At 37.4% G+C, this 23,373-nt stretch overlaps 1 protein-coding gene across 1 annotated transcript in view; it reads right to left on the bottom strand.

The window, feature by feature from the left end:
• LOC114049695 (Golgi resident protein GCP60-like) overlaps positions 1-23,373 on the bottom strand; it is a 41,858-nt gene that overhangs the window by 5,902 nt on the left and 12,583 nt on the right. Inside the window, exons 2-6 of the mRNA XM_027871030.1 lie at positions 15,586-15,727; positions 14,626-14,766; positions 7,929-8,087; positions 6,034-6,208; positions 1,019-1,205 (exon numbers count right to left, since the gene is read on the bottom strand). Coding sequence (XP_027726831.1) covers positions 1,019-1,205; positions 6,034-6,208; positions 7,929-8,087; positions 14,626-14,766; positions 15,586-15,727 — 804 coding nt within the window. The remainder of the gene's footprint in view (positions 1-1,018; positions 1,206-6,033; positions 6,209-7,928; positions 8,088-14,625; positions 14,767-15,585; positions 15,728-23,373) is intronic.

Here is a 23,373-nt window from a genome sequence, read left to right as displayed (position 1 = left end):
CTCAGATGCTACTTCCCCTCTGGATTTATGAAGAAAACAATCCCATGGAACTGTAGGCCCAACATATGGCAGTATCTCAATATTATGGGCATATGGAAGAAGTCATGCAATATCTCAATTCTCATCGATCCCACCTTATCAAATACAATTCATAATCTTATTTACAACTGCTTTTTATACTTCACTTATAAAAGGGACTTCAGCAATAGTGTCTCTGGGGTAATTCTTGAATTCCCGTAAATAACTGAAGAGGCATTTCAACAAATAAAGGAAACTAAAGATACAGAGGTAAACTTATTAGGATTTAGGTGATAGCCTAAGGAAATTTGTATCTGATTTTAGTTTGCATAAAGCAAGAAAATAAATCTATCTCTAAAAAGTTTTAGAAACACCCCAAGACGGTGAAACAAATAAAACTCAGAAGGAAACTGACTTAAACTTCTTAAAGACTGAAGTGAATGGGAGAACAATGGATACTAAGAAGCAGACATATACCCTGGAATATTCGAAAGACTTAGATTTTACCCTGAATTTCCCTTTTGAAGATACTGATAGCTCCTGATGGTAAGCAGAAGGGCACGCCAGTGCATCTCTAAGGTTCTTTCTGATGCTACTTTCTGTGAAATGTTCCAGAGAGAAGCCACAAAGTATGATTTAGTTCTTTCCATTACAGTTGCTATATGCCACTATTTCTGTGGCTGTCCCCATCATTCAAGAGAGGTATATGCCTAGTATGAGATGTCTATCACACAATGTACTGTTTTTACCTTTAAATCTACTGAATAAATAACAGAATCAAGAGTACACAGAAGAGATTAATTCTAATTTATTTCAAAATTCTAGAGATAAGTCTACCAGATGCAGTATGTTTAGTCTATAAGGGCAAAAAATGTTGCTCAATTGACAATTCTTAATGCTCTCATGAGTAATATTCAAATATGCTCAACTCACCCTCCTGGATTTCTCATTTTTAGAGTCTTTAATAGGAAGACTAATGTACACAAATTCCTAATAATACCTTTTGGTCCATTCTCTTGGACTTCTTCTGAAATTTCTGGTTCCAGTTCTTTTGCAGAGCTGTCTGGGTGAGGTCTGGCCTGTCCATTGACTGAGAGCATTTCACCAGGTGTGGCTGCATTCACCTTTGATGCTGCAGGCAAAGATGCTCCAGTTGCTGCTGCTTCTTGCTGCTTCTGTAATGCTGCCTATAATCCAAGAAAAACATAAAATGTACTGGATGTGAAGAATGACTATTTTAGGATATGATGCTGCCCTTTCACCAAAAGGGAAAAATGTAGAAAAACCTGAAACAGCTATGTATTATTTTGAAATCACCTGAACCAATAGCAGTTAGTAGAGACTACACAAAACACCTGATTGATAAAAGTTGCTTGAGCCTACCAGCACTTGCACACTTGGGGAATGGGTTTTTTTCTTTCAAAATTTTTCTTTCCAGAGGCAAATATCTATCCAAAATAGTTATTACTATGTTAAGTTTGTAAAGAGTGCAAGTTTCACACTCCGCCCAAAAGCACATAAAACAATGTATCAACTATATGTTAGGAAATTTTTTAAATTAAAGTTTTGTTGTTGTTGTTGAAGAACTATATTATTCCATATTAATAGGAAACTGCCACCACCAGTAACAATTACGGGATACAAAAAAAATATATCACTTCAACAAATAAAATATTTAGTTTTTAGAGATCATCTAACAATCTCAACTGGAAGTATCAGGAAAGCTATGACATTCAAGGATTATTAGTATCACAGATCTGGAGCTTGAAGAGACCATGGAGGCTATCAAATCCAACCCTCTTATTTTACAAATTAACAAAGTGAGGCACAAAGAGCTGAAGTGACATATCCAAAATAATACAGCCAGTAAAGGTCTGAGACAGGATTTGAACCCAGGTCTTCCTGACTCAATGCCTATTCAATACACTACAATATCTACAGAATGTGTATTGCCTTCAAGAGCCAGGAATAAGAAGGTAGACAAAGGAGTGACAGATTTTCAATTTGGTTTCAATAGGTAAAAAATCTCAGAGATCTACTCTTAATCCCTCATTTGATTTTTTAAATTTAAATTTTATTTTCACAAAGATTTGACTTCTCTCCCTTCTCCTCACCCTCTTTCCTCACTGAGGAAGTATGAAAAATAAAATTCCTTTTACAAACAATGAATAAACAGGCGAAACAAATTCTCTCACTGGCCAGGTCCAAAAAAATGGTCTCCATCTGCACTCTTGAGTCCAGCACATCTCTATTTGGAGACATGAAGCACGTTTCATCAGGAGTCCTCTAGAATGATGGCTGGCCATCACGACCAGAGTTCCTTCCTGTCCCCTTCATCCTTTCTTACAGCACAATAGTATTCCACCACTTCTAAATCCCCAATTCTGATTCTTTGCTGCCAAAAAAAGAGCTACTGAAAATATTTTTGCACATATCTAACCTCTCATTTTATACATAAGGAAACTGAAACCCAGTTAAATGACTCTCTTCAAATGACTTACCAGGAGTTTATCAGTGTTTTCCAGTATGTTATTCTAGTATGCTCTAGCATTCTCCTCCAGGATTTTGTTTTTTTCTATATTCAGCAAGGCTTTCTACTCATTACCCGAGAAACTGTTTACAAAAATTTATACCAGCATGAGCAATTTTACAAACCGTAATATGACTTTAAAAAAAATAAGTCTTTTGCAACATAAGATGATGGAAGGAACATCTGACTTAAAATTAAAGAGGAACCATGAATGAAATGACTGACACTTTTTAGCAAGTTGCAGAATACAAGAATTTGAAAAGGCTCTTCTTAGGTGTCAATTTAGTCTAACCTGTATCTGAACAAGGCCAAATTTCCTCAACTATAAAATGGAGATAATAATCAGTCATATCTACCTCACACAAATGTTGAATCAAATGAGATAATGTACGTAGAGTGCATGTGCACATGTGCGCGCACACACACACACACAATTTATCTTAATGCCAATTAAAAAAAAGAAAGCTATAAAGGATGGAAACTATAAATGAAAGAAAACTGCTCAAGAAATTTTTTTTCTCATATAGCCATTAAAGTGTGTGTATAAAAATATACAGTCCCTTCAGCTGTAACACTTGTTTGAAAATGTAAATTTGTTCCAGCACAACTAATACATTAATGAATAAATTGAACATAATGCAAATTTTGAGTTTGCTTCTACAAGATTTCCTCTACAACAAAAAGCGAACAATGCAGAAAAACTGTACCATTTCACAATTACTCAAAAAATGCAACCCTTCCAACAATGCCCATTTCTACAAGGAAATTTCAGGTCTTTTTGAAGATCAAGTCCCATATTTATGTACATCTTCCAATGCAATAAGAACTATGGACAGAGGAGGGCTGGTCCACACCCCTACCTTTTCTGCCATACTTCAGCCCCAAGGCCCAGAATTAGGATCCTGTCCAAGTTGTTTGAGCAGCCCAGGTCCATGGCTATAGATGCAGTCACTATTTATTGTAGTATTGATGCATTTCTTAACCATTTAACATGTACAAAACCATGCTAGTATTTTTTATTAGGTTCCTATCTTTTTTATACATGTCACTAACAAAATATCTGTATTATGTCCCTAACCGTATTTCTCCCACAAGTCCTGTGGTTTTCACTGCATGATTTTGCAGAGCTAGGTGGTTTGGGGGAACATATTTTGCATGCATATTTCTCCAAAAACACAACTTGGAATTGGAATGAATTTTCATTTTGCATCACCACTTTTCAAGAGAAAGTGGTGATGTCTTGTGGATTTCACAGATATCAAATATGTGAATCATAAATAAAACTAGGTTTCTGATACACTATATGATTTTACAAGGACTCAAAGAACATGCCAGCCTACTTTATACTGTCCTCTATACTCTTGCTGTCAAGACTTAAATATGTCAGAAGTAGAAAATTCACAAATTCTATGTTCCAAAGAATATGCTATACATTTGTATATTTGTATAACCCTAACTCTATTTATATGGAATGGCTTTTGTGTTATTTTAATAAATAGGAGGAATACAGCTTCTCTTGCTTCACTCAGATTCTTTGCTCATAATCGCTCTATCACAGCTAAATAAATAAAACTTAACCTATAGATGAAAAGACAAAAAGGGCAAAGCCTCACAGGGTTGGGAGGAGCAGTCAAGAATCTGATCTCCACAAGCATGCCTTTCAAGAACCTAGTGCAATCAACTTATCACAACGAGGCCTCGGGGCTGGGGCTTTATCTTATGCCTCTAATCAGGATGGTATGAGGAAAGGAAGGGTTCTGTTATCACCATTTTGTAGCCTGGGAAACTGAGGCAGAGAGAATCACTTGAAGTTTAAACTACCTGCTTAAGTTCCCAGAGATTCTGTCAGAACCAGTACAGTAACACTGGCTTGTAGTCCAGGGCTCCTTCCGCAAGAGTACAACTAAGAGCTAGCTGATTTCTAGCCCAGTGCTCTTATGATATACTATACCGTGATGCTCAATGGTTCCAGGGAATACCGCCTCAAGAGCTAAGCACAGCTATCAGGCCAGAGGGGCCTTCCGGCCCACAAGTCAAGGCCAAATCAGGCCCCCAGGCAGCATCATTCACACTTACAGCCACTCAGAGGGAAAGGCAATTTCTGCTTTAAACTCAAGTGAAGGAGATGCAGGATCAGGGGATCTACACTCTTGGAACAGATTCCAACCTTCCTCACTTAAAAGAAGAGGAACTCCCAGATGAAACACAGAAGCAGCCTGGCATAATGGATAGATGGGGGCCTAGCGTCAGATTCTCCCTAAGACAACAAAGAGCTAAGGGACTTTAGGTAAGCCATTTACCCTCTCTCAGCTTCAGCATCCTCATCTGTAAAATGGGGATAACAGTAACACCTACCTCATAGGGCTGCTGTGACAATCAAATAGCTTTGCAAACTTTAAAATACTATATAAATGTTAGCTAGTTATTATTCAATGATCTGTCTGAAAACATACAGGGAACAACCAGCAAAGGCCGGGTCGTCTCACACCTGCTCTACGACATTCTTCCCACCTCATCAGGTAGGTTGCCTTGACCGGTAGGCAGGTCCTGGGCTTGCTGGGATCCTCAGGAGATCGAGGACTCATCCACACTCTGTGGCAGCTTCAGACAACACAGTTTACTGGCCTATGCTGATTCCAATTTATACTCCCATATCAATATCTACTGCCATTTTTTCCAGGTTGTAAGAGATGATAAAGCAGCTTCTGGAGGCACTCTTGTCAACCAAACACTCATTTTAAAAAAACTGTCAAAACATGCTACTTCAAGCATATTTGGTTTGTAACTGTCCATGAAATCACATCTATGACCTAACCAAAATAGACCCTTTCTCCTCAAGGTAGAACTAAAGCTCTCTTTTACCTTGGATCACAGTTTAAAGTTCACTAGTATTGCTCTAGAGACAGGGCCTGGCCCTATGATTTCACTGGCGGGTGAGCTCCAGATGAGGAAATGCCCTCTACGATGGCAGATCAGCAGCTTCTCTGCAAGCTGGGAGTCTTGAGAGAGTCGCCAGGGGTACCAAGAGGGTCAGGGACCTGCCTCAGGGTCACACAGCTAGCCTGAGTCAGAGGAAGACTTGAAGTCAAACCTTCCTTGATGTAAAGCAAGCTCTCTATTCTCTCTACCCTCTACGCCATTAAAATTATAATGGCCATTCTATGGTGCCTTAAAGTTTACAAAGTGCTTTACACAGATTATCTCATATGTTCCTTTCAACAATCCTATGAAAGATATACTACACTATAGGGATTATCTCCCTTTTACAAAAGAGGAAACGAAGACTCAAAAAGCTTACGCCAGTACCCATGCTCACAGAACTACTGAGATCAGAGGCTGGAGTGGAACTCAGGTCTCTCCTGACTCCAAGTGAAAAACTCATCTTACTACAGCGTATTGTCTCTCAACTACCACTTGCTAAAATGAATCTCCATTCCAACCAAACTGAATACCTTCGCTAATGCTGCAGTCTGAGTCTATCATACCTGTTGCTGCGAAAGCTGGACTTGATACAACTGCTGCATGTACTGCTGATAATGCTGCTCTTGCAGCTGCCGAATGAGAATCTGCTGCTGCTCATAGTTCCCTGGATACTGCTGGGCCGCGTACTGCTGGAACTGCACAGCAGTCTGGGAGTTTAGTGCTGCCATTATCTGTTGCCTAAAAATGTTAAAAATAGACCAGGCTGACTACAAAGGACTATTTACTATGAAAGGCAAGTCATTGATATATATTAAATTGTACAAACCCTTTGAAATGACTAGGCCAGTTATGCTCATTAACATGTGCCTCTGGCCTAGAAGAAATAAGGCACTGAATCTACAGTTGTAATGAACACTGTTTCTATTCAACTTTAGTTAACTTTTCAAAGAAGTATGTCTTGGAGGGATTTCTTTTTCAACAGAGACTGCAATTTCATCGGTTTAAGGAACTCTTAAGGGTGAAGAACTCCCTCTATCAATACAGACTGTGCACTGCTCTAAAACTTGTAGTCTTTGATAGACTCTGAGAGTTGCCTGGGGAACCAAGAGGGGAAATGACTTGCCCCGGATTACACCACCAGTCTGTGCCAGAGACAGGGCTTGACCTCAAGCCTTTGTGCCTCCAAGGCCAACTCTCTATCCACTACGCTGCATGCTGCCTTTTGTGGGTGCTTTTATATAAGACAGAAGGCAGCATGAGAGGATGTGATTCATTATTAGATAATTGTGGTTAGGATTATTAAGTACAGGTAAAATCAGTGAAATTTTGTGGTATCATAGGATTTTTAGGCCTACCTTAAAAAGACCTCACTGCACTTCGTTTCATGTAAAACTTTTTATAAAAAATGTAAAATTCTTTCTCATCTTGTTCACAAGCACATAGATTTAGAGTTGGAAGACACCACACAGGTCATCTAATCCAACTTCCTTCTTTTACAGATGAGGAAACGGAAACCTAGAAAGCTTAAGCGACTTGCCCCAGGTCACAAGAATAATAAATTAACAGTAAGGATTCAAACCAAGGACCTCTGATTTCACCTTTCCACTATCATGCTATTTAGAACCTTGCAAAAAGTTATCCAGAATGTTCTCATGAACTGAGAGCTACGTGGTCAATTCCCTAGAAACCCAGAAGCCACCCAGGCACACCAGGGCAGTCACAGATGCTATGACAGACAGTGTCAATGCTCCCTACACTTCACTAATATAAGCATAGAAATGAATGATGTCCAGATATGGGATTTTCCCCAGGTCCTCTGATCTCAAAGTAACTCAACAGTTTTCTTATAATACTAGTGAAAACAACCGTCCATGCCTTATTTCTCCCCATTATATTTTCAGGTACTTGAAGACAGGGACTCAGGGTGGCAGGGTAGTTAAGAACACTGGATGGGAAACCCGAGAACTGGGTTTTGAATCCCAGCTCTGTCACTTCTTATTTTTGTGACCTTGGGCAAGGCACACAACCTCTGTCAGCTTCAGTTACTTCATCTGCAAAATGGCCTCTCTGAGCTCCAATTTTATGATCCTACGACTATCTTACTTATCTTTGCATTTCTCCCAGCAATTAGCCAAGTTTACTGCACATAGCAGGCATTTACTCAACGCTGAATGGAAGTATCCAGAAGGGCCAGAAGTAAGGTAGGAGAAATCCCAGTAGCTCTCTATGAAGAGAATGCCACCAATGCCTAGAGGCAGACGTTGAGACAGAGGTCACTGCACCCCTTCAAGGCCAAGGCTTTAGAGAGGAGGCTCTTTTTCAATCGTTAAGTTATCACTGGTACAAATTTCCATCAAGCTACAATAACAGCACTGCTCCAAAGCACATAATGAAGAACAAGGCTCCAATGACTGACTTAGTAACCCATTTGTAAGTGCCATCTAGGGAGGAGGCTTACTTCTGCTGTTCCAGCCGCAGCTTCTCCTCCTCTATTCGTCTCCTTTCCTCTGCTTCCCTTTTCAACCTTTCAGATTCTTCCTGAATACGTTTTTCTTCCTCCCTTTGCAAACGTTCTCTTTCTTCCTTTTCCCGACGCCTTTGCTCCTCCTCTTCCTTCCTACAAGGTAAAAAAAACAAAACAGATAGAATGAGTATATTAAAACGAAACCCACTCCCTCTTTTTTCTGTCTTTCAAAACCTTTTTATCTTATTTTTTAATTAATTTGTTTTGAATTATCAACAATCACTTCCATAAGCTTTTGAGTTTCAAATTTTTCTCCCCCTCCTTCCCCACCTCCCTCCCTAAGACAATGCACAATCTAATACAGGCTATACATATACATTTCTATTAAACATATTTTCACATTAGTCATGTTATAAGGAAGAATTAGAACCAACAGGAGGAACCACCAGAAAGAGGAAACAAAACATAACAAAAGAAAAAAAAAAAGCAAACAGTATGCTTCGATCTGTATTCAAACTCCATAGTTCTTTCTTCTTTGTGGATAGCATTTTCCATAATGAGGCCTTTGGAGATGTCTTACATCCTTGCATTGCTGAGAAGGGCTAAGTCAATCAACTTCAATCATCGTACAACATGGCTGTTACTGTGTACAACATTCTCCTGGTTCTGCTCACTTCACTCAGCGTCAGACCATACAAGTCTTTCCAGGTTTTTCTGAAGTCAGCCTGTTCATCATTTCTTTTTTTTTAATCAATTTATTTTGAATTATCAACAATCACTTCCATAAACTTTTGAGTTTTAATTTTTTCTCCCCCTCCCTCCCCAAGCTGGTGTGCAATCCGATACAGGCTATACATATATATTCCTATTAAACATATTTTCACCCTAGCGATGTTGTAAGGAAGAATTAGAACCAATAGGAGGAACCACCAGAAAGAGGAAACAAAACACAACAGAAGAAAAAAATAGCAAATAGTATGCTTTGATCTGCATTCAAACTCCATAGTTCTTTCTCTGGATGTGGATAGCATTTTATATCATGAGACTTTTGGAGATGTCTTTGATCCTTGCATTGCTGAGAAGAGCTAAGTCTATCAAAGTTAGGCATTGCACAATGTGGCTGTTTCTGTGTACAACATTCTCCTGGTTCTGCTCACTTCACTCAGCATCAGTCCATACAAGTCTTTCTAGGTTTTTCTGAAGTCTGCCTGCTCATCATTTCTTATAGCCCAGTAGTATTCCATTACATTCATATACCACAACTTGTTCAGTCATTCCCCAATTGATGGGCATCCTCTCAATTTCCAATTCTTTGCCACCACAAAAAGAGCTGCTATAAATATTTTTGTACATGTGGGTCCTTTTCTCATTTGTATGATCTCTTTGGGATCTAGCCCTACAAGTGCTATTAGCTGGGTCAAAGGGCATGCACATTTTTATAGCCCTTTGGCATAGTTCCAAATTGCTCTCCAAAATGGTTGGATCATTTCACAACTCCACCAACAATGCATTAGTGTTCCAATTTTCCCACATCTTCTCCAACATTTTTCATTTTCCTGTTTTGTCACGTTAGCCAATCTGATAGGTGTGATGTGGTACCTCAGAGCTGTTTTGATTTGCATTTCTCTAATCGATAGTGATTTAGAGCTTTTTTTCATATAACTATAGATGGCTTTCATTTTTTCATCTCAGAACTGCCTGTTCATACCCTTTGACCATTTATCAATTGGGAAATGACTTGTATTCTTATAAATTTGACTTAATTCTCTGTATATTTTAGAAACGAGGCCCTTATCAGAGAGACCGGCTGTAAAAATTCTTTCCTAATTTTCAACTTTCCTTCTAATTTTGGTTGCATTGGTTTTGTTTGTGCAAAAACTTTTCAATTTAATATAATCAAAGTTATCCATTTTGCATTTCATAATGTTCTCTACCTCCAATTTGGTCATGAATCCTTCTGTTCTCCATAAATCTCATAGGTAAACTATTCCTTACTCCACCCCCTCTTTTTTAAAAGAGACAACTGAGATTTCAGGTTCTACAACTTGGAAGTTATGTTCTGTACAGCTAGTTGTAATATTAGGCAATATGTTTCTGGTGAATTCAAACCTAAGAACAGAAAAGGTAGTATGATAAGACATTTGTCCACAGAGACTACTATGTTCAACATACCTCTGGCATAATACAATCCCCACCACCTCCATTATCATCATAGTATTTACTTAGTGCTTCAAGGTTTGCAAAGCATGTCATCTTAACTAAGCCTCACGACAGCACTGGGAGATAGGTGTTAGATTTAACAAAGAAAAAGCTTATTATTTTACCAAATGAAGTTTGTACAGTGAATCATTTAACATCAAAATGTAATTATGTATATTCGTAAACCTATTATAGTAGCACCTCATTTGCCCCAAATCATCAAGCAATGAGCTGTCCTGCCTAAGTTAGTTTTTCCAGATACATGAAACTTATCTTCACAAGTGCTAAAACATTTTCTATTTTGAACTATCTGGGATAAAATCCAAAATGTACCACAACCTCCTCTGGCATTCTAATATGTAGTATGCTGAACATAATTTAACCTGATTTTGGGGACTCATCATTGACTTGGGTTCAAAATCTGCCTCATTAACTAGCTGTGTGACCCTGGGCAAATTACTGAACCTCTCTTGAGATTCAGCTTTCATTATGTGTAAAATGACCATAATAATTAGCACTTACCCCATGAAAGCTGACAAGATCAAATGTAATGAAGTACATAAACCTTAAAGTACAAGTTTGCACTGCAAACCTTAAAGTGCAATAAAAATGTTTTTATTTATCATAAATTTCAATCACTGCAAGACAAAGAGTACTGGATTTGGAGTCAAAGAATCTAGATTCAAATCCTGACTCTGCCATTTACTACTTGTATGATTTTGAGCAAACAACCTCCCTGGACTTCCAGACCTCTAAGATCCCTTCCATGTCCAAACCTGTGATCCTACGATCTCTGACTTATAAAAGGTGTAAAGCCTCTGCCCCTACCCTAAATGATGTCAGATTTTCACTCTGAATTGTATGCTGCCATGTGCCTTGTCTTGACCCTTGCTTTTGGTGTGCTTGCCTCTAAGAGTTCTATCCCTTTCCAACTGGCTGTAAAACCAAATAATTATACAAAATAAAAGTACCTAGACTAGGAGTAAAGTGGCTCTACTATCACACATCTGGAATGGAAAGGCCCTCAGAGGCCATTTGGCCTATTCTCTCCTTTTACAGATGACCAAACACAAGTCCAGACAGAGTATCTGATTTGTCCATGGTGTCAGAGGCAGTCAAAGCAGAGTGGTGAGCCCGAGTCCTCTGACTTCAGATCCAGAGCTCCTTCTGCTCTACCATGCTGCCTCCCTCTCTAAGTAGAATATTTGGACTTCTCATAAACTTGGGCCATTCACTGACCTCTTTTGCTTAGATGGTAGGGTTTACCTATGTTTTGGATAACTCAAATTATGGAATGGATGTTACTATCTTTTTATATTTATGTATATATGTATGTATGTACATGTATATATGTATACATACACATACAAACATATAACATGAATGGGGCATTTTAGCAAAAAAAAAAAAAATTACTAACCTGAAAAAAAAAATCAAGCAACTTTCTGCCATGACTTCTAACTATACCCCTTTCTTACCACCATCTCCTGTTCTTTAATCTCTCCATCAGCCTCATTTCTAAAATATTCTCTGTCCTCACCCACGGCTTCCAACTTCCCCACTCTTCTGTTTCACTAGTCCAGTACCACTATTCTAGTCTCACTTCCCTCCCTGGACACTCCACCTTATGGTGAAGTAATTCAACCACACACTATCAGCTACCCTTGAATCACCTGCCTCTTGTCTTTTCACCAGTCACACCCTGTCAAACCCCAACCCCAAGGGCAGCTAGGTGGCACAGTGGATAGAGCACCAGCCCTGGAGTCAGGAGGACCTGAGTTCAAATCCAGCCTCAGACACACAACACTCACTAGCTGTGTGACTCTGGGCAAGTCACTTAACCCCAATTGCCTCACTAAAACAAAACAAACAAACCCCCACCTCAGTTTTATCCCCACCATTTTCCTTCTTCACTCCTATTCATGTGCTGCAAACAGCACTAGAGAAAGTTAGGCATTTGTGACCACCAGGGTTACTACACTGTATGTACCTAATATCAACCAAGCCTTCCCTGTTACAAAGCAGTCTTTCTATTCTTCCCTCATTAACTGAATAACACTCTAAATAGCATGAATTTCAAACCTTTTCTGACTCTCAAACCTCTAACAACATCTGCTCTCTCTCACTGTTCCCCGCTCTAAGCTCTTAGCACAGGATTTTGCCACCTCCTTAAAAAAATAAAGGCCAGGGGCAGCTAGGTGGCACAGTGAATACAGCACTGACCCTAGAGTCAGGAGGACCCGAGTTCAAATCTCAGACACTTGACACTTATTAGCTGTGTGACCCTGGGCAAGTCACTTAACCCCAACTGTCTCACCAAAAATAGAGGCCATCAATGCAAGCTCCTTCTTCTACTTCACAACACCTACAAATCTCTCAGTATCAACTTCATCTTCTCCTCCATTACTGGAGTCTCTGATAAACAGAAGTTTTTCTTCTTACTAACCCCTTCACTCATGTTCTTGGATCCAGTCTTCTCCAGGAGTTTGCCCCTAAATCATTCTTTTCTTCACCTTAAGTTCAACAAACATTTTAAATATTAAGTGCCTTCAATCTCTCCTTGGCAAATGGTTCTTTCCCCACCATCTGCAAATGTCTAGGAGTCCCTCCTCCCTAAAAAAAAACCCCATTCACTTAACTTAGCCATCTCCCCAAGCTATCATCCTATATCCCTTCCCCCTTTCACAACCAAACTCCCAAAAAAGAACATGTAAATTAATTCCCTCTATTTCCTCTCACCCTAAGCTCTCTTCTTAAATTACTGTATCTGTCTTCTACCTCTACCCTTACTTGAACCTGCCCTGCGCAAGGCCACCAAAGAATTCTTTCCTGCTATATCCAAAGGCCTTTTCTCAGTCTTCATTCTACTTGATATTTCTACTGCCTCTGACACTGTTAATCACCTCCACATACACACTCCCTACCCTTCCTCCTGGACACTCTCCCCTATCCCTGTCTGGCCTCTTTCTCAGCGTCTTCTTTGCTGGATCATAATCTAGTACTTATCTACTCACCATGTATATTATTATACCCCTCCATCCATATTATACTTCTTTCTACATACCTTTTCCCCTTGTGGTCTCATCAGCACCTACTAGATGACTCCCAAATCTATAGACAAGCCCTAATCTCTCTGCATTACCAACTACTTGCTAGAGAGCTCCACCTAATGTCCTGAAAGCGTATCAAAATCAACATATCTACAAGAATACTCATATTTCCCCCCCAAATCCAACCTTTCTTCAAATTTCCCAACTTCCTTTCAGGGGATCTTTCTAGTCAGCCAAGTTCCCAACTTTGGGGTCATCCACGACTTCCTTCTCCCTTACCTTCCACATACATTCGAAGATGAAGTCTTATCAATTCAACCTCTGTATCTCTTGTATCTGTCCCATTCTCTCCAGTCACACAATCTCTACTTTAGTTCACTTTTCACTGAAATAACTGTAAAAGCCTCCTAGTTTGTCTCTCTACATCTAGTCTGTCCCACCTCTCTAATCTATTCTCCTGACAAACTGATATTCATAAAACAAAAATCTTTGTTACTCTCATACTCAAAAATATTCACTAGCTCTGTATTGCCTCTGAAATAAAACATAAAATCCTCAGCCTGGAATTGCAAACTCTCTAAAATATGGCTCCCAACTGCCTTTCCAATCTTATTTCATATTACTAATCAAACCAATCTACTAGGTACTTCCTATATGAAGCATTCTATATCCAGACTTCCATATTAGCCTTTGCCTAATTAGTCAGAAAATGATAAGATCAGAGATCTAGAGCTAGAAGAAGCCTCAGGGCTAACTAATTCAACTCACTTATTTTATAGCTGAGGAAACTATGGCCCCTCATATCTAGAATGTACTATTTTCACCTCCTAGTACAGCTCAGGGGTTACCTTACATACAAGGTCTTTCCTGATTCCCCCATTGTTATTGCTTTTCCTTCTTAAAATTATCTTGTTATTTTTCTGTATTTTATTTATACATGTCATTTAGTAGACTATGAACTCCCTGAGGTCAGAGACTTTTTCAATTTTATTTTTATATCCCTAGCCCTTGAACATAGTAGTCACTTAACACACTTTTTGTTTAAGTCGTCAAGATCTTCAACATTAACCAAATCAAGTATTCAGCACAGCCAATGCTGTGAAACAGAATTTAAATATTCAACAGTTTTGATGAAAAGTGTAGTTGGGTTGTATGAGGAAGGTGGTGTACAGATCCAAATGAAAGTCTTCATGAGATAAAGGCTTATAATGAAATTACTAAAAAATTACTGACATTTATGTCAGAAAAAGAATGCTGTCACCTCTGTACCTATAGTTAGGGAAAACCAGAAATTACAAAACAATAGTTCATTCTGGGAAAAAGAAACAATTGCAACACAGTGAGATCTGAAAGAAAAACTTATCTAATATAAAACCAATGTGCCTCAGAGCAAATCATCAATATACAGGACTGGAAAAGAACTCTGTGCCCTTAAATTTCACCTTCTTTTTTCTTGTTCTTGCTTCTCTATTTTATGGGATGTGACATACGTTGAAAAAAGATAGCAACATCTATTTAGCAGCTTGACGAACTCTAGCATAGCATCCTCTTTAGACAGATTTCCCAGGGCTGCCCATTCTTTCCTGTAAAAATTAAACAACAACAATCACCATCCTTCCTTAAAGTTAATTTTATTTAATTTAAACATATAATCCTAAGATGAACAATTCCCAACTATCACTAAAATGAATCTCATGGAGTAATAAAATGAAATACTTTGTTTTGTCATGAGAACCTCAACTCCTCCCCCCAATAAGATCTTACATCTATTTACTAAAATAATTTATTATTTACTAAATTTGCTAGATCATCATATTGCACATACCCTAGGCAGAAGAGTACACTTCATGGATCAAGCTGCTTTAGTCCTGAGAGCAACCCTATGGTATATCTTAAACATCAGTTTTTCAAAGGCAAAAAAAAGTTACCAGATTTGATTTTTCTCATTCTTGTATCAGTAATTTTAATATCCTTGGACTTAAAAAAAAAAATAGAATGCTCAATGCATTTCCCTTCTGTCATAACCTGGTTAAGAAAATCAGGGTTTAAGAAAATCAGGGTCTAAGAGTTGGATGAGATCTTTGACATCCAACAATGATATTAAGTTATTAAAATGAAAGTAATTTTTAAAAGTTCGTTCCCTAACTCTCGGTCAGGAGAAATCAAATGAAATTATACTTGTCTTATATTCCTAATTAAATGAATGATTCTGCTATAATATCTGGCCCAAAACTTCTCCAAGCCAAATATTTGAAGACTCCAGAAAACAGAAGTAAAAACGAGTTGACTCCAATACATCTTCTCAGCTACTGAGCATAAGTCAAATTCTTCTCCTAATCAGATTATCTTGGAGCCCTCACTGTGATTTTCATTAAATTCCTCAAGCAGCAAATCCACGTTACCTTCTGTCATTTCCCAAGACATCAAAAAATCCAACCTCAGGATAAGTGTCTGGATTACATGGACCCCAAAGAACCTGCTTGTACAGTGCCACAAGTTTGAGTTTTTCTTCGTAAGTTGGATGAAATGCTTTGCCATCCTTATCTGCAAAAAAGCACACACACACACACACACACAAAATATGATCCTAGATTGTAACTACATAAAGGACAATATACATACTTCAACAGAGAGGCAAATGGACAAAGACAACGGAAGGGGGACATGGAAAGTAGTTTCTAAGTAATACATAGCTACCTGCTGAAGGTCTAAGTTCAATTAGTTGTAAATATAAGCTTAATTGATTTGTCATTGTTTGAAATTCATAATAAATTATTTTTAAAAAGAAACTGTGATTTATGATAATAGTATCCATTACGTTCAGCAACCTGCACTAAAATCTCTCTATAGGAACTATGCCACAAAATCATCTTATTGTAGCTAACAAAACAGGGTTTTGCTTTAACTTTAGTAAATAAATACTAATAGATAAAACCTAAAACAGATTCCCACTCACCTCTACTCCCTAATACAATTCTCTACTCTAGAGAATACTGTCACAGCTTGTGGCAGTATATGTGGCTAAGGCCTTTACACTGAAAGCAATCTATTAGCCAATGGAGCAGCCGACCAGCAAAATAGAACCTATAAAGTTGAAAGAAGCTTGACTGAGGCCTTTAAAACAAAACAGAATTCAAAGATTACTTTCAAAACACCACTTCTGAGTTAAATGAATTAATACTGTTATGTCTGTAAGATATAGAACTGTGTGGAAATACACCTAAATGAGAAGGAAAAGCAGCAGGGAGCACATATGGGTTAGGACAAAAAAGGTAGACACACATGGTAATGTGATGAGATTATGTTAAATAATATAAGCAAGAAAGGGATGTGTTCCTGACACAGAGGTAGGATATAGCTGTGATGGAGCTCTCTATATCTTCTGAAGCTCCCTGTCCACTCAAAGAAAAGAATCTGATAGACCCTTGACTTGACTTTTGATGGCTCCCTCACTTAAAAGGCAGCAGAAGCAATGATATAAACTGTCTCATTAGAACTAACTTGCAACGAGAGAAGGACTGGCTGAAGAAGGGAATCAGAATATCATCTTCGCCCAGACCTCGCAAAGATGGAAATAAAAGACATGTCCAAACAACATCCCTCCTAGACTTCGGGGAAGCCAATTTTTAAAAGTTCAGGGAAAAGACAAGCATGATCCCCAAACTAGAAATTTTAAGATGACAGTTCAAGAGGGAATATACCTAGTAAAAAAAAAATTCTGGTCACATAATAGCACATTATGTTAATAAAACAAGGAAATTGGATTTTAAAAATGGCTTCATAAAAAGCTATCTTTTAAGAGGTTATTAATTTATGGTTTATTAAAGACATGTAAAAGATAGGAGCAGAGTTACGTAACCAAGAAAGCATGAAGACCATAAAAAAAGACAAGAACAAAAAAGGGCTTTAAAAATCACATCAAGATTTACAGCAGCATTTTCTGTAGTAATAGGGAACTGAAAATAAAAGTATGTATCCATACAACTGGGCAGTGGATAAACAGATTTGTGTCACATGAATATATCTGAATATTACTGTGCTATAAGAAATGAATGACAAGAAGTATAGAAGACTTAACATAAACAGATACAAAGTGAAATAAAAACCAGGAAAACAATATACGTAATAGCTATTATATTGTATGTGGAATGAACAACAAAACAAAACTGAATGATGTGAAATTATAATGACCAAACTTGCTCCTAAATAAGAAAAACGAAAATGTATCTACATCTCTCTTCTTCGTAGAGTTGTGAATTTGGAATACTGCATATTATTAGACTTTTCCGACATGCTGGTTAGTTTGCTTGAAAATTTTCCCCCTATTTTTTGTTATAAGAGATGGTTTTCTGGAAGTCCTTAGGAAATCTTAATTAGTCTTTAAGATATCTTTTTATAAAGAGAGGGATCCAAAATGGAAAATATAAGTAATGTAAAAACAAAAGATGAAAACATTTAAAAAAATTCTTAAAAGAAAATAGGTTTAAGCTACTGTCTTCACTGTATACCATGAAAAAAAAAAAACCTACATCAGGATAAACAGGGAAATGATTACTGAAGAGGCCTGCTGACTGGGATGGATGGTAAATGATAACAGTTAACAAAGATAAAGTGGAATGACTCAAATACTATTTTGCTTCCATTCAAGGCATCCCAAATTCAAACTTCATATGGTACTCTGCAATTTAAAGTCTCAAAGAGCTGGCTAGGGACACAGAAAGGTTAAATAATTTGGCAAGGTCACAATGCCAGTATATGTCAGAGGCCCAGGTCTTCCTTACTCTTAGACCCTATATCCACCATGCTACTCTACAGCACATAGTAAAAGCTTAATAAATGCTTTTGTATTGACTGATTTTCTTTTTCAAGAATGATGTTCTTGACACAATGGGTAAAAGAAAATGATTAAAGGAACACTGGAATCAAATACAGGTAAGGAGAACAAGAACACTGAAATGCTTTAAATAAATTCAAAACACTTGGCAAGAATGAATGAATGACAGATACCTCAGGCTGCTAAAAAGAACTTGCAGGTGTGATAGCTGAATTGCTGACTGTCAATGATCAGAAGAAAATACATTGTCAGGCATCCTAAAGAAGACAAGGCATGCTAGAAGACGAGTTGGGCCAACATATTCCACAATATACAGGCTGGTAAACTTAATTTCGATCCCAGGCAATATCCTAAAGCATATTAAATGGCTGGCTTATAAGTACTAAAAAGGGAAAGAGCAATAACTACAAAGCTGCATGGGTTCACTAAAAACAGACGATGCCAAATTAGCCAAATTTCCTCCTTGCAGGCTTACTAAATTGAAAGATTAAGGAAAAGCTGGCCATGTAGTAGATTTGGATTTCAACCAAAAGCGTTCTTATCTTCATTTTAAAGAAGAGAAAACTGAGACTTTATCACACGATGAAGTCTCTCAAGAAATTTCATAAGGACAAAATAAGGAAATGTGGCCAGATAATTAGTATGGACTGGATGACCAGTACACTAAGTATTCATAGATTGATCTATATTAAGCTTGGAGAATTTTTTCAATGGTCTGCAGCACAGTTCTATATTTCACTCTTTTCTGGTGAACAATTATTTTTTCAAAGGCTTAGACAGAAACATCATTAGAAGGCAGTGATATTCTGGGAAGGATAGCTACTGGGTTCCAAAAGACAACAGGCTTAACTGAATCAAATTTATAAGAATACAAGTAGCTGAGTCAAATTTATAAGAATACAAGTCATTCCCCAATAGATAAATGGTCAAAGGATATGAACAGGCAGTTTTCAGATAAAGAAATTAAAGCTATCTATAGCCATACGAAAAAAATGCTCTAAATCACTATTGATTAGAGAAATGGAAATCAAAACAACTCTGAGATACCACATCACACCTATCAGATTGGCTAACATGACAAAACAGGAAAATTATAAATGTTGGAGAAGAGGTGGGAAAAATGGAACACTAATGCATTGTTGGTGGAGTTGCGAACTGATCTAACCATTCTGGAGAGCAATTTGGAACTACACCCAAAGGGCTATAAAACCATGCAAACCCTTTGACCCAGAAATAGGGTTATATCCCAAAGAGATCATAAAAATAGGAAAAGGATCCATATGTACAAAAATATTTGTAGCAGCTCTTTTTGTGATGGCAAAGAATTGGAAATTGAGGGGATCACCTTCAACTAGGGAATGGCTGAACAAGTTCTGATATATGAATGTAATGGAATAGTACTGTGCTATAAGAAATGATTAGCAAGTGGATTTCAGAAAAACCTGGAAAGATTTATATGAAGTCATGCTGAGTGAAGTGAGCAGAACCAGGAGGACATTGCACACAGTAACAGAAACGCTGTTGGATGACCAACTCTGATAAATTTGGCTCTTCTCAGCAATGCAAGGATCTAAAACAATTCCAAAAGACTCATAACGGAAAATACTAACCATACTCAGTGAAAGAAATATGGAGTTTGAATGCAGATCGAAGCATACTATTTTCTCTTTTTCTATTTTGTTTGTTTCTTCTTTTTTGTGATTTTTCCCTTTGTCTAACTCTTCTTTACAAGAAATATGTTTAATATGAATGTCTATGTATAGCTTATATCAGACTGCATGGCATCTTGGGGAGGGGGGAGAAGAGGGGAAGAAAATTTAGAACTCAAAATCTTATAAAAGTAAATGCTGAAAACTAAAAATTAAATAATTTTTTTTTTAAAAAATCACCTCTGACACAGTCAAGCCTCAAATGGGGACTTTATTCGTTAATGACAATTCAAAATTCTGAAGAGTATTTTAATAACACTATATATCAGTGCATAGATTTGTATATATTGTACTGAGGCTGAAACTATATTTGGAATATATTTCAATTCAATTAACATCCTGACCCCCCCCCCACCCCACACACAAAATGACAGGCTGGAAAAATGTAGGGAGTAACTAGATTTTAAATGGAAATAAACCAAACAAACAGGAATAAAAAGTCATAAATTTTTATATTCCACTTTTGGACTCCTCTCTACCCTCAACTCAACTGCCCAAGTACAGGACAAAGTAAACTCGACAACTGTTGGAGAGAAAGACTTGGAAATTTAAAACAGGCTATTAGCCCAATATGGCAGAAGTTAATAGTGCATTATGGCTGCCAAAAAGGATGATCTTCATTTTGGCTGCATTAATGGAAGCATAAAGGCTATAACAATCTCTCTATTCCCCGTTTTATTCAAACCACATCTGAAATAATGTCCTTAGTTCTGGAAGTCACATTTTAAAAGGAACACTAACAATGGAAGTAGAACCAGAAGGGTGACTGCAATTTTAAGAGGCCTCAAAGTATTATCACATGAGTAACAGTTGAAGAAACTAGAGATTTCATTTGTAGGGTAAAAGATATGATAGATATGATATCATCATTATCTTCAAATATCTGAAGGGTTAACATGGACAAAAGATTAGATATGCTGTGTGGTAAAATTTATATCAATGTGTTACATAAAGGCTTTAACTAATATTAAGGAAAAATATTCTAATGCTTAAGCTAGTCAAAAATGAAATTACTGTCTGATGAGGTAGTAAGCTTCTTGTCACTAAAGTTATTTAGCAGTGGAATGATCATCTGTCCAACATATTAATAACTCACATTTTATATAAAAGCCTTTCCCTCATAACCCCATAAGGTACTTACTAAAAGCATTCTTATCCCCATCTTACAGATAAGAAAATTGAGACTTAAAGAAATTAAATGACTTGCCCAAGGTCACAAATTAGTGGGCCAGGATTCAAACTCAAGTCTCTACTGACTCCAGTCCCAGAGCTCTTCCCACTATATCATGCCGCTGATTCATATCCTCGGTACAGGATGAACACCACTGAAGACCCTTGTAATTCTAGGGATCCCATGATTACATGAATTTTAAAATGTAATGAATGAAACTTCAGAGTTTACATGTCACATTTCTAAAAAGCTGACTATTTTTCAAGTTAATAGTCAAAATCTGACTATTTAATAGCTTATGTCTTGAATCAAGAATTTCTCTACACTTGAGGCAGTCCTCACCTGCCCATGTATAAACCCAGTTAGGCGGCACAGTGGATGGATAGAGTGCTGGCCCCGGAGTCAGGAGGATCTGAGTCCAAATCCAACCTCAGATATGTACCAGCTGTGTGACCCTGGGCTTAACTTAACCCTGTCAGCCTCAGCTTCATCATCTGTAAGATGAGCTGGAGAAGGAAATAGCAAACCACTCCAGTATCTTTGCCAAGAAAAGCCCAAATGGGGTCACAAAGAGTCGGACACAACTAAACAACAACAACACCCATTTGCAAACGTGACAGTTAAAAGGCCTTACTTGACATGTGGATATAAGAATAAACTAAACTAATATGGTAGTTTCAGCTTTTTACAGCTTTAAGAGGGCATCCAGCTTGCAAAGACAAGATAAAATACTTGATACAATATTAAGTATCATGAACTGCTATACTCAAAACTTACTCATTCCAACCATTACAGTTACCTTTAACTATTTTTTCTATTCTGTCAATTAAAAGTAAAACCAAAACTGGACCAAAGAAATCCTAACCAACCTCTTTCTATTCTGTGAAAGGGACGCAGAGGCAATCTTTACCAAACCAATGTGTACTTTAAGCAAATAAGTAAGGAATACTAATTACCAGCAAGTTTCAATGGCACATTCTATTACATTAAATTTTTATTTTTTCCCTAAAATGTTCAAAGGGGAAAAAAGTACTATATATATTTTTGTTTATTTCACCCACATGCAAAATGTACCTAAAAAAATTTAATGGCAAAAGAAAATGTTCATGTAAAACAACTCCAGGACACAATTTTATGCATGAAGAACTACTTTAAAATCTCTATTAGCCTCAGATTACAATGGTGGTCTCTAATTGGTCATCTTATTCATACTGAAAAGAAAACTGGCAAGTCAAAACTTCAGTTGTTGTATTACAGCTAGGATTAACTTTCCTACTTTATACTTCCACAGTCAACAGGAAGGATGAAAGCTACACCTTATAGTCATATGCAGCATGTTATAGTTTTCAAAAGTTTTTCCCAACCATGATCTCATTTAAGATTTTCATACTGATGGGCATTGTTTGCACTTATAAAAGCTCATTGAGAGCCTAGAAAGCCAGGATGAGGCCCCCTCCTTGACCTTTCAGCTTCCAGGCTCTTTGCACTATACTATGCTACCTTGAAAGATGGAGAGAAACACTAATAAAATTAGAGTTGGATGGGACCTTTGAACTCATCTAATCTAATCCTCCCATTTTATAAATGAAGGAACTGAGAGGCTGTGAACATGTGAATTTTCAAAACAATTCTCTAAAGTCTCACATAGTAAAGTGGCTGACAATGTCACTTTCTCACATCCACCTATAATGTACATATGCTTATGTTTCTATAAAGAGGCTTGATAGCATTAAAATATTTAAAAGGTATTTTAAAGATCAATATTTCTAATGATAAAACCACAGAAGAGTACAACATAAAGCACTGAACTCAGCACTACAGACCCCAACAATCATCTGCACTAAATTAGACACTACCAAAAAACAAAACAGGAAAATGAGTAACAGGATATGGGTAAGAATGTAGCACAACTCTGAAAACACCCAAAGGAAGCCCTGTTGGTAATCCTGCAAAGACAACAACATGAACGCCATCTTAGTACTGGGATACTGCCTAAAACTGAAACAAAACCTTAGCTTAATGAGAATGGCATTAGTTTAAGAATATAAAACTATAGAAGCATGTAACAAAGGCAACACTCACAGAAACCTATCAATAGTTTTGATATTTGATGTCAAGGTAATTTCATGAAAAACTAAATGAATCTGCCACTAAAAATGATTAACTTACAAGATCCAGATATTCTTTCTTTTAGGGAGAGGTTGACATTTTAACACTTCGTTCCCTATTACCATAAAAGTAACAGGAGAGGCAGTGAGGGACAGTCAAAAAGAGTCGTCTGGGTTCACATTCCACCTCAGACACTTAGGGGTTCGTGGGCAATTTTCATCTTATTTGAGCCTCCTTTTCCTCATCTATAAAATGAGGACAATCCAAGCTGCAGCAGCTACTTACTTGCCTCTAACACTTAGTACCTAGGTGACTTCAAGCAAATCACTTCACATCCCTGGACCTCAGTTTCCTCATCTGTAAAATG

Source organism: Vombatus ursinus, unplaced genomic scaffold (assembly GCF_900497805.2).
Source record: "Vombatus ursinus unplaced genomic scaffold, bare-nosed wombat genome assembly UNPS02014798.1, whole genome shotgun sequence".
NCBI lineage: Eukaryota > Metazoa > Chordata > Mammalia > Diprotodontia > Vombatidae > Vombatus > Vombatus ursinus.
The sequence above is the reverse complement of the archived record's forward strand: the minus strand, read 5'-3'. Positions and strand labels throughout refer to the sequence as shown.